Genomic DNA, 12,510 nt, shown 5'->3' on the forward strand with positions numbered 1-12,510 from the left:
CTTTTATGACATCCCCTTGCAGACACCCTTGCTGCTCAGGGATCATATTGCTGTTTGCTAGGCAAGTGGTCACTCCACCAGCTAAGGATCCTGCCGACACCAACCCTAAGAAGTTGAATTCTCCCTCTTGGCCTTCCTTTCTTCAGTGTCAGATCTTTACCTTTAAAATAATTATTTCTTGAACTTGTAAAACTGGAAGGTCAGGAGAATCATTCATGGCATTCAGGGTCATATGTCTAACACCACATGCAGCCTGGTCATGATTGCTCTTGTGTATTTCTGGACTCATCAGAAATGAGAATCAAAATCCCTTTTCTTCTCCCCAAGTTGAACCCATTTTCCCAGCAGTCCTACCATTCAGGGTTGTTCACAGCAGCTTCCTAATTCTTCAGGTTTGAAGAAGCAAAATGCTGCATGTTCTTCTGTGACTTTGTGCTGAGCCTAACAAAGATTTGTCCAACTATATATGGTTATATATGAGGTTATTCTTTTTCTAATGACCAACATGACTATGATTTTTTTTTAACACACATAAAATGCAACTCCTAATAATATATATTGCTGTGGGTTCGGAAGTTAGCTTTGGGCTAATCACTTATTTCTGCCATAAAGGATTAGTGAATCACAGAGGCTCACCAAAACATGCAACGGAAGGCTAGCTTAAGAGGAGGGCTTCTGCGATTTGCTAAGAAGGTTTTTTCATCCCTAGCCATGCTCAGGTGCAAGAATATGGCTTGATTCAGGGGTTAGACTACATCATCTGTCCTAAGGTATTAGGTATGATCTTGTATGACAATGATTTTTACTTATTTATTTCTTGCTTGCTTGGTTTATTTATTGCATATTGTTCAGTTTCATCCCCTCCAGCTTCCAGATTTCTCTATTTTATATTGCCTTCTGTCCCAAATAGAAAAACACGAATGAGTGTGCAGCATTTTTCCCCTGGGAAAGCCACCAAATTATGGGAAAAGTCAACAGATAACCCACCCAGTGGGGGCTATAACCAGAAACAAAACTGCCTGCTTGCTCTCCCTACCCCAGTGGCAGCCTCTTTCTTCCCAGCTTAGAACTGCAGGCCCTACAATCCAGAAAATGAGAAGGCAGAGAGAGAGAGGGTTAACCTGCTACACATAGAACAAGTGTCTGCATCCAGCCACTCAGACAATTAAAAAAGAATAATAATAAAATGGGTCCCAAGTTCCAAAGCTGATGTGGGGTTTGGAAGCATTGGACCATGGCTCTATGGTAGTATTAATGTAGTGCTTGAAGAAAGGAGTCTTGATCTTACTCACGGTTAAGTGATTTGTATACAGTGTTAAAAAGTAAATGACGCCCTGATGAATGCCATCTACTTAGACTGCCAAATCTCCAACATAAAGTTGCTTCAAAGAGATAAATAAATAAACGGCAACATTGTTAGAATCCAAACTTCACTGTGCATTACAAACAGCAGATAAAAATCAGAATTTTATGAAATGGCTCTTCATCAGAGTAGAAATAAATATCTTAAAGGAAAACTCAGAGTGCTCTGTGTTGTTTTAATGTATTTTATTGGAAGAACAGAGATGCTAACGCCACCATGTTTGTCCTCTTAACATCAGTTTTCGAAACTGATAGATTCCAGATGGGATAAGTTGGCGCTTTGGGGATCTGGGTGAGCAGCAGGGACAGGTGGCCTTCTGGAGGTTCTCAGCAGCTCCAGCCAGTATAGATGATGGTGAAGGATGCTGGGAGTTATTAATTTGGCAAGTGTTGGAGGGCCAAAGTTTCCCAGCCCAGAGTTATTGATGTGCAGCACCATGAGAAATGAAATTTAATGAAATAGGGAATAGCTTTATTAAAAACAGGTTTATTTTACCTGGAACTTGCTCAGTGAGAAAGTATCCGGTCCAGTGGTTAAGGCAACAGGCTAGAAACCGGGAGATTGAGAGTTCTAGTCCTGCCTTAGGCATGAAAGCCGGCTGGGTGACCTTGGGCAAGTCTCTCTCACTCAGCCCAACTCACCTCACAGGGGTGTTGTGGTTGTGGGGAAAATAGGAGGAGGAAACAGTATTAGGTATGTCCGCCACCTTGAGTTATTTATAAAAATAATAAAGGCAGGATAGAAAATAAATAAATAAACTGGATGAAGCCCAGCTGATAGGGCAACCTGACTTTTGAGTGGTTTCAGCCCACACCATCTGCTTTGACAATAGGCAAGAGGGGAGGAGTACCTGTGGGCTCTGCAGCTATCAACTGAGAGAAATATGCTCGGCTTTTCCCAAGATAGTATTGCATTCACTAGCAAGAATGTTTCAAGGCCAAACTGGAAATCCTTCTAATGTGGGACATACCCACAGACAACAGGTTGTAAGGCATAAAATACCAAACAATTAGCAATGAAGTGGCCCTCACTGCAAACAACTGCTAGAAGGCCTTTCTTAGTCAGTGGTAGCTTAGCTCAGGGTTTCTCAACTAGGGTTGCGTGGCACCCCAGGGTTCTGTGAGAGATCACTAGGGGTTCCCTGGGAGATCACAATTTATTTAAAAAATTATTTCAAATTAGGGCCACTTCACATTAAAGAGGTAAGCTTCATTCTTTATTTTCAATTTAAGAACACTGTTAGTGCATATATATAGGCCTACACATGAAACAAATATAATAATTTTGTAACTTCTGGCCTATATCTGAGCCTGAATGTGCAGGGGTTCCCCGAGCCCTGAAAAATATTTCAAGGATTCCTCCAGGGTCAAAAAGTTGAGAAAGGCTGGCCTAGGTTATGGAGACAAAAGACACATCCTGTATACTGGTTTGTTTTGAAAAGAAAAGACAGTAAGTCTTAAAGTCTCCACTGCTTTCAGGAGTTAAAGAAGATTCCAGATTCTTTCTTCCATTGAAAGATCAGGTACATTTTCAAAATCTGATTAGCTAATCAGTCAGAGTGACAGAAAACCAGCTTAAACAATGTGGATCACAATGTCACATCATCTATCCACTTCCAATTAGTGAATGTGCTCATAAATATGGGCAGCAGTACCCAGTTTCTTGGGTGCTGGAGTGCAATTAGTCTTTCCTGAACCAGTGGGGCACAATCCCCACTGCCAGGCCAATCCAGCAGGTATTTTGCCAAGGTGAGGTCACTGCATATGAATTCAACCTGCATGGACCTCTGGAATTGAAGTATGGCCAGCATCTTTCCCACTTTTTCTCCAAGTAGTCTTAGTGTCCTGTGTGGGTGTGCATTCATGCATACGTTTACATCCTCTCCACTACTACAACTACAAACTGAGAACATGCAGTGTTTAAGGTAAATGTTAATAAAGCGTTCTTACAGTTAATAAACATGGACTCTTACTCTGGAAAAATCATTATACACAAACTTCCATGAACATGGCCACACGTTCTAGCTGTCAAATCGCTTTCTTAACCCAGCCCAACCTGGAAGATGATTCAGCAGAACTGCAGTTTTGTTTTAAATAATTCTGAAGAGTCATTAATGGATGAGACCAGATTTTAAATTCAGTTACCCATATTTGAAACAAAACTCACAGTGTGGTACATCTTAAAATCACAACCTTCTGGTTTTATAAATGGCTACAGCTCTGTGATGACCTGATCAATGATTATCAATAGCTCTGTCTTTAAAAGTTAAAACTATGTGGATTACGTTTTATAGGAGTTAGGAGCTTTGGACCTGTTCAAAAGAGGTTCATTTTCATTCAGTAACATAGCAATCTTGAATCCCACATATTAGTTATTCTACTAATTCCAGCAGATTGCCATTCTCTCAGAAGTAACCTGAACAAAATTTCCCACAAGTCAATGATGATTGCTGAGCAGGACACAGGTATGCAGGTGATTTGCCACACAACATTACCTTAATTGTTTCGCTTCCTGAGCATGGATGAAGATGGATAATCCATGAAGATGAAGATGATATAGGGGTGATGATGGTAGTGATGGCGTACGCTGAACGTAATTGCGGTTCATACTGGCTGAATTTCTTTCATTAAGACAGCCCAGTTCTGTACATTATTGCAACAAAAACTGCACCTTCCCCCAGAATCCTTGGAATTTTTGTTTGATCTGCATGAGAGCCTTGGCTTTGAATAACAGGCCCTTCACAGCCTGTGTCACTAATTGCAGAATCCAACCTGCACCATAATTTGTTTTCCATATTGAAAGCAGCTCAGAAGGTAGGGACCTTAAACAAGGAGCCAAATGAACTGTAATGCCTTTTTCAACTGAGTTTATGATCAATTATGTGAATTGACATTACCTTCAGTTTGCTAGGCGTTTGTGACTGCAGCTTGCCTTGACGAGCTAATCTGAGTAATAAATGTGCAGCCTGCTAATTTCTCAAGGCCCTACCCCATGTGCCTGTCAGCTGTAGTCATGCCAGCAGGAGACCACACTGAATGGAAGCTGATGGAAGTCGGAAGGGCCATAGAAAAAGTACACTTTGGGTGGTAATCAGCAATTTTTTTCTTTTAGTTTCAGAAACCTAAAACCTTTGTGACTCTTGTCAATCAGTTAACTTTGAAAGTTGCAAATTGCAGGTGTCTAGAAAGGAATGGCACCAAAATTGTCTAAAGCAGGCTTTCAAAGCATGATGCATTAATGCAAACAAGTAATGATTTCACATAAACATTTTAGTAAGACTGAGAAAAAGTAAACTAAGTTACTAGCTTTTTCATAACCAACTCACATTTAGCAGTCTGGGCCAATGGTAACGAAACACTGCCAATCATTTTTGACATATCTGGTCAGTGTTTGGCAAGTGTAAGTGAAGTCCATTTTTTCCCCAAATATGTTCATGCTATTTATGTAAGCTAGGATCTTTGAACTATAGACTATCTGCAAGCCAACACACAGTTGCCTGCATCCCACTAACCAAAAGGTATATGCAATGCATCCATACCCTCTCAGGCCACAGAAATACTGTTAATGGTGTCAGTGTAAGCTATATTTAGTTAGATTTCTTTCCAATTTCTCTCATCTCCTTCCTCCAATTTTTCTCCTCCCCCCCATCATTAACCTAACTTTTATCTGGAATAGATTATTTACTAATGAATGTGTTGGTACAGTATCTGAAATCATAATATTGTTGCATGTGTGGCTAGGTTACAATAACACAAGAAATAAACACATCACCAGTAGTAATATTTAGCCTAAAAATGGGATTTGTTTTCTTCCTCCCATTTTTTTTCTCCTCAGATGAAGTATTGATTTAAAAAACATTCTGAAAAAGGCAGTTTTCTACTATGAATGAAGCTTCTGATCCATGTGAAGTAATTTAAGCAAAATTATGAAAAGAGAGCATGCCCTTGCCTAATGATCTGATTTGGAGAGCATGTTCATCTGTAAATGAACCATCAGGGATCAATATTATAAACACCCTAACCTTAACCCCTTCAGGCATAATGTTGACCCCTTAACATTACCCAAACATGTTAAGCCCACTACAGGCACCCAGCCTGCATGCACAAAGGTTAAGATTAGGATATGCCTCACTTTGACATGGAGTTGGTTAACCCAACTAGATCTCAGCTCCTGGGTAAGAAGGGGCAATCCACTCTGACATTGGTTCATATCTGAACCCACACAGAGCTCTAATCCTGAACTGTGTTTCTGAAGCTTAGGAGTGCTGCAAGTTCTCTTACCAAATCTTTTTTGCAACTAATTGCCGGAGTAAGGGACAGATGAAGGATGACCAGCATGGGTTTGAGGTCAATAACTAGTGGTGGCTAGACATTTTGACTGAAACAAGGCCAAAGATGCATATCTAACAAATCTGCTTTAAGAGAATGAATGTCAAGTTGTTTTACACCTCTTCAACTAAATCTTAAAACTACTGGAATTTTTCTTAACTCTGTTTTAATTACTCATGTCTTTTCCTTCCCATTATTAAACATTCTATAACATTACCTTAGATTCCAAGACAAACAAATACATTTTACTACAGCTAAATGAGATAAATGTAACTGTTAATTAATCATAATTCTACCCAAAGTAATAAACTTGAGAAATGCATTGACATATCCTAATGCTTTAATTCAGTTTTTTATTTTGACATCAAAGCTGAGAAAATCTTGACAGATCAGGTATCCTGCTGATTTTTTAAAAGCTGTTTGTAACATTCTAATGTGCAAAAAAAGAAAGAAAGGATTTAACCTTTTTTTCAGTTAACAAAGCAACCCTAACAAAACAGACACACCAATTATGCTATTATGTGCATTAGCAAAAGAGCAGAATAATTCAACAAATACATTATGGCACATGAGCCTCATAATAAACGAAAAACTTTACAATGAAAGGGTAGTGTAGTGCACAAAAGCTTCATTTTTAATGAAAAAATGTACAATAATGTGGCATAAAGTAGCCTGCCGAGTTTATTTTCTGACTAGCATCCTTTGACTGTTGACTCTTTACCATAATCCAACGGGCACTTCAAGATTGAGGAGCACACAGCTTTGTTTTAAAAGGTGCATTGCAGGATAACATTCCTACTAAAGACAGGTTGGCAGCATGGCAGCATATAAATTCAGGCACATTTGAATGCAAAACAAAAGGTTAGATTCTTTACAAAAATCTTTCCAGGACAGTGCAAAATTGTAAAGCCCCTCAAAAGGCAACAATTGTCTACAGAACAACATTCAAGACCAAAATACATACAGAGTTGAATTAAAATGAGAGGATGCACCAGTGACAGAAAAAGGGTTTTGAACGTCAAAAATATTTTTGGTACCCCCGTGGTTTATACAACAATTCCACTTCAACAATGTTAGGCTGATAGCTTAAAAGCACTGCATGAAGGTCAGATCTTGACTTAGAGTTCAATTTAGAACTGAAGAATCACTTTACAAAGCCACAGTCAATTCAAAAAGAGCTTTCAGAACAGCTAGCTTGCAAGGCAGAACAACTGATTTATTTGACTGACTCTGCGGTAAATATATCTTGAGCATCCATATATCCAAAAGTCCGCTGGCTGAACAGTTGGCTTCTAGCTTGGTGTTAAAAGCAGTAGCATTAGGAACATGTGTATAAAATGAAGGCTCAGGTTCACACCAAAACATATGGCAAACACTAGCACCAATATTCAGCAGGAGAGAGTTGTGCACAGAACCACTGTGTGAATGAAGACATACTTTGCAATGCTAATCCAGGTGCCCTTAACCAGGTGGATGCACTGTTTGATGTAAATAGGAATGTGCATTCCCATTCAGGGCAATTAATAAGGCTGTGATATATATGAAAAAGGCCTAACTGATTTTCAGGGGTGCTGAATCAGTGGTCCTAGTTTTCAGGAGGGGAAGGGATGGCAATTCAGTGGTGTCTATCTTCTGAGATCATGGCAGCATGAATGATTTCAGAAATCAAGTCTTACAATGACCCCTCACAGCGACTGCATAACTTTTCAAAGAGAAGCAGGAGCAGAGGCTTTATTTGTACAGAGTTACCAGATATCTGAACAGGCAAAGGAGGACACGGACAATTTGGGACGAGGTCAAATGGGGGGAAATGAGGACACACAGTTTAATTTTCTTGGCATCCACGACAAAAATTACAGGGAAAAACTGCAAAAAAAAAAAACCCACCTTCAGCCTACATGTACAGTATATGGAAATACTTTTTCCAACATCAGAAAGACTGGTTTTTGCAATTGCTAGAGGTGTGTAACCCCAATGAGCTAGAGGTGTGTAACTGATTAAGGTTTTGCCAATTTCAGGCAGCAGCGCAAGCCAGTGGGAGGGTACTAATCAAAATCACAGAGTGGAGCTTGTAAACTTGCTGTTAGCACTTACTAGGGAAGTTCTGTGCCCCAGAGAAAAGCTGCTCAGGAAGAGATAGCATGTAGATACTCAAAACGCCAGACAAAAATGGATTTTAAGGCTATGCCTGCCAGGCAGAGGACAAGAGGGCAAAAAAGAGGACAAGTCCTCCTTTTGCTGGATGTCTGGTAACCCTATACTTTTACCCTTGTTCTAGGGCTGCTTTTGAGCTTAATCGCTGTTCAGCTTTCTCCTGTACTTTGAAACATCACAATAAGGAGAATGTTTCTTAGCTGGAGTTTAACCGGACAATCATGGGAGGAACTGTCTTCTTTGCACAACACATAGGCAAATCTTGTCTGAAGTGCTTTCAAGAGATTTGAATCCCTTTAAAGAGGAGCAAAATCCTGTGCTTAACTACACCATGGGAGTACAGCTGTTAATTTGTGTTCTTCCTCCATTGGCCACTCACTGTGATTCCTTCATGGTGAAGAATGCTGATGCCTACAAAGAATTCTCAGTATTCCCCAACCACCACATATTCACATGTGGCTGGAACAGCAGAATGGTTGTTCCCATTTCACTGGAGGACACCTATTCTGCTCTGACAGGTATCACCATTATCATTATGCAGGTATACTTCAACTAAGTCTCTTCACACAGGAGTCAGAGTGACCCATCTGCTTATAGATATGTTGAGAGTAATGGGAGCTTGACAAGAGAGGCTCAGCACATCTTGCAGTGGATTTCAAGAGCCCCAGAAGAGGAGGACTGGAGGGCGTAGAGATGGTTTGCAAGAGATCTGCCTGAGTGAGAATCCACAATGGCACTCAGTTTAAAGAAGGGTTTTTATACGCAGAAAAATTGCCCTTACAAAAGCCCAAATAAAAATTTACAGCTCCCTCTGTTCTTCTGTGAGCCCCTAAATCAACATTAGATACAGCAATTCATTAGTTGTATTACAATGATTTGGTAAATAGCAAGAGTTTCAACATTTTAAGGGAAGTTTGGTTTGCTGTTTCAAAATCTAACTCGGGGGTGGGGTAGAAACCCATCCTTGCATATTATTAGGACCCCATTAGAGGCAATGTCCTTTGGATTTGGACAAAAAGCAGAATTAGCTGTCATGAAAATCCTTCCTTCATTAAAGGAGAGTTTTCTTGTGTTCAGTCCTAGACCAAGTGAGGGCTGTCTTGTCTCTTAGGAATATAAAATTTGATATGCAGTAATGATTTTTAACAATCGCTAAGCCTTAGGCACATATGATTGCATATGATAAGATAGCTGAAAAAATCATTTTTTTAAAATGTGATTTTGCTGTGTTTTAACCTGTCAGCTGGGTATATAGAACAGCTACATTCAGTTGTCTGATAGGTGAGCTTTGCATGTGTGTATTATATGCACAGAAACACACACACTACATTCATTAAGGTGCTTTCAACAAACAAGAGTAATAAGGATAATACAATGCTTCCAGCAAACTAACAGTAATGACAACTAGGTATTTTCCTTAAGTTTCACACATTTAACAGAAAGCGATTCAGTTCCCAAGCCGGGCCTGTCCCACGTATGCTGGCATTAAGGCTAAAGACATCAAACATCCTTGTGGAAAGAGCCTATTCCCACCCCCTGCCATCTCCAGCTTCCCTGCGTGTATTCCTTTCGCCTGTTTATTTCTCAAGGCAAAATAATGAGTTAGGAAAATGGATGTAGTGCACATTACTTGAATAGATCAAGACTAATTTTAATCTTCTGCATTGTGTGAGGGTAGACAGAAAGCAAGTAATGGTTGTATACATCCCTTCTGAAGTCTGCCCACCCGGCCTCCAATGAACCCACAGAGCTCCTGGGCTTGGGATGTTCACCATTCACTTTGATGGAGGGGAACCCTCCCAAGTGTATTTCATGGATGGAATTTCCAATCCAACAGAAATGAATGAAAAAAACAACCAAAGCAACAAATACAACGAATCTTTTCTACCCTCAAGGAACCAGTAGATTAGAAAAATAGCAAAAGGGTTTTCCCTTACAAAAATAGAAACACTGAATTATATTTATTGTAGCCGGATCCTATGCTTGTCTATTCAGAAGTATGTCCCACTGCATTCTATGGGGCTAACTCCCAGTTAAAAATGCCTAGGTTTGCAGTAAGCGCTGGGTTACAAATGACTAAAATTTGCTTCCTTTAATTATGGCCCTAAAAGAACACTTTTTGTTCTTGATATACCATGCAATATATTACAATGTAATACATACAGTGTAATATATATACATTGTGAGCATTTGAACATACAACTGTATCCACTTTTGGCAAGGCACTTCATACCCCCAGTGGCTCTGGGAAAATGTCAGAGCAGGACCACTGATTTTTGTTCTTCTTTTTATGTTTTGAAAAAAGATATTTACTGCATTAATAAAAAGCAAGGCCACCAGCAGTGAAGTCCAGGCTTGAAGTGTTGGCGAGAGCACTGTAAAAACAAGATGAGATACGACTCTTCACAACATTTGGGCATACATTTGGGAAAGGAACACAGGATGTTAACAAAAGCAGTTGCTGCTGATCATCTGCAGATTTTGATCTTCCCCATCCTGCGGGTATGTGCCTCACTTTGGAAGGTGTCAATATGTGCAGGACCCAAATGGCAGAATATGATCTCAGATGCAGTGGAAAACAAACTGTCCTTTCTTCGTGCTCTCTTACCACCAGTTGTGACTCAGCATAAAGCTCAGTTGCTTTGGGAGATATTGGAGAGCATCACAGGCAGACACATGGCATTGCTCAAGGTAGGTCCCCAAGGGTTAGAATTATTCTCCTGCTCCTGTGGAGCACTGACTGCATTGAATAGACCTGGACTTTTCTGAAGGTCAGTTTCAGATTCCACCTACATATGTGAGGGTGCTGCTTTCCCATTAAGTCACCCCCAGGAAAAGCAAGCAAGTAGAATGGGCAGACCATCCCATTCCTGGGCGTTGGCAACACAGACATAATTTTTCACTTGATCAGTCAGGTTTTCACGGTTCATACATGACCTATCAGTCAAAGTATGAACTAGATCGTATAATATGCACAATTGATCGATTGTATTTCCAGCCAGAGGTCCTTAGGTGATTCACAATTAATTGATATATTTTCATATTTCAGTTGGGCTATGGGCTTTTAGCTTCTGCAATTGTCAGTGCAGAGGTTCACCCTCAGACAGATATGGGGAAAGATCTTTTAAGTTGGACCTTCATTGTGAATTTAGCAGGCCCATGCATTGAATTCTGAATATATCTGCCAGTTAAAAAATGCTAATATGAAATTTCAGTCCACCTGCTTCGCTTTACTAGGTAAACTCTGTAGGGCTGGGTCGTACCCCTTGGGGATATCACAACAGTTTAGCACCTCACAGTTATCTTAACAAATTAACTGAAGGGCTTTTCTTGCTGAAGTAACCTGAAGCAGTCTAAAGAGTTTGAGAGGATAAATTAATCTCTTTATATATTGTATATATCATGGAAAGGAATGAATCCCAATAGGGAAATCCTAAATCCATGTTTTCCCCTCTCCTTACTCTTAAAACATGATTGAAAATGGGAGTCTAACAGAATCTTAGTTCTTAACCATCACTGTTTCTGTAGACTGTATCTGTGTGTGTGGGTACTCTTCTTGTATCCACCAAACAGCCAATAAACATTACATATAAGCATCACCTACTCAACTCAGTTGGGATTTTTGCCCAACTGATTTCAAAGTGAATGATCACCCAACTTCTCAATATGATACCAGCAAACAGAGTACAGGAATCCTCATGCTTGTGTTTTGCTGACACAAATACAGAATTATTTTTTTCTGAACCCACATGTTATGTCCAAAATTACAAATGTTCTTCCATTAATGATCTTGACAATGAATGTTTCGGGAATCACTGGTGATTGTTGAGTATTGGAGTGCTTAGACACGGTACCAGTTCATCTAAGCCTGAAGTTTTCTGATGGGATGTTCAGAAACCTGTAGGCTGTTGTAATCTGGACTCAGATTGCTTCCTGCTCAGGTTCATCTTCCTGTTTGTTCACATAGCAAGGTGGTAAGGAATGCATTGAAGCAGATGCCATGGTCAGCTGGTTCGGGAGCTCATCTTCATTGTGGGGTGTGTTCTTAGCTGCAGGAGCATGCAGACGGTGAGCATCCAACATTTCCAACAACAAATCATAAAGAGGGACCACATTCTTGCACTTCATGTTGTAGAGGTGCTCCATCCCTTTATTACTATAGGTTCAAATAAAAATAAAATTTAATACAATTATACCAAGAGATTCCAAGTTTGGCTCTAGTATTGCTTGGGGATTTGTTTTGAATGATGCAAAGCATGTTCAAATATATTGCTTAATTGGTTAATAGCCTGTCTAGATGGGGCACTGCAACGTAGAGGGCAGATTCTGGGATACATGTGAAGAGCAGCAAGCTCACTGTGGAGAATTTATTAATTTAATTGATTAAATTTAGAGGCCACCCAACTCCAGATTATTCTTGGTGGCTTACAGTTTAAAGAAAGAAAAAAGAACCATGCACATCCAGGAAAAAAAAATACAATATAGCAAAACAACAACAACAACAGGGGCTCAACAGGCACCCTACCCCAAGGCCTGGGAGAACAGCCAGGAATTCAAAGACTTTTAGAATGTCATCAGAGCTGTACAAATTTCTGGGGGGATGGTGTTCCAAAGAGGCGGCACCAGATCAGAGAAGTAACTTGCAACCCTCCCATTAGTACCCCA

General features: G+C 40.0%; 1 protein-coding gene across 3 annotated transcripts in view; it reads right to left on the bottom strand.

The window, feature by feature from the left end:
* Positions 1-6,032: 6,032 nt before the first annotated feature.
* The window catches only part of ESR1 (estrogen receptor 1), a 246,774-nt gene continuing 240,296 nt past the window's right edge, over positions 6,033-12,510 (bottom strand). For all 3 annotated transcript variants that reach the window (XM_063308496.1, XM_063308503.1, XM_063308487.1), the window contains exon 9: positions 6,033-12,001. In XM_063308496.1, coding sequence (XP_063164566.1) covers positions 11,767-12,001 — 235 coding nt within the window. In that variant the 3' untranslated portion in view covers positions 6,033-11,766. The remainder of the gene's footprint in view (positions 12,002-12,510) is intronic.

The sequence above is a fragment of the Candoia aspera genome, chromosome 1, assembly GCF_035149785.1.
Source record: "Candoia aspera isolate rCanAsp1 chromosome 1, rCanAsp1.hap2, whole genome shotgun sequence".
NCBI lineage: Eukaryota > Metazoa > Chordata > Lepidosauria > Squamata > Boidae > Candoia > Candoia aspera.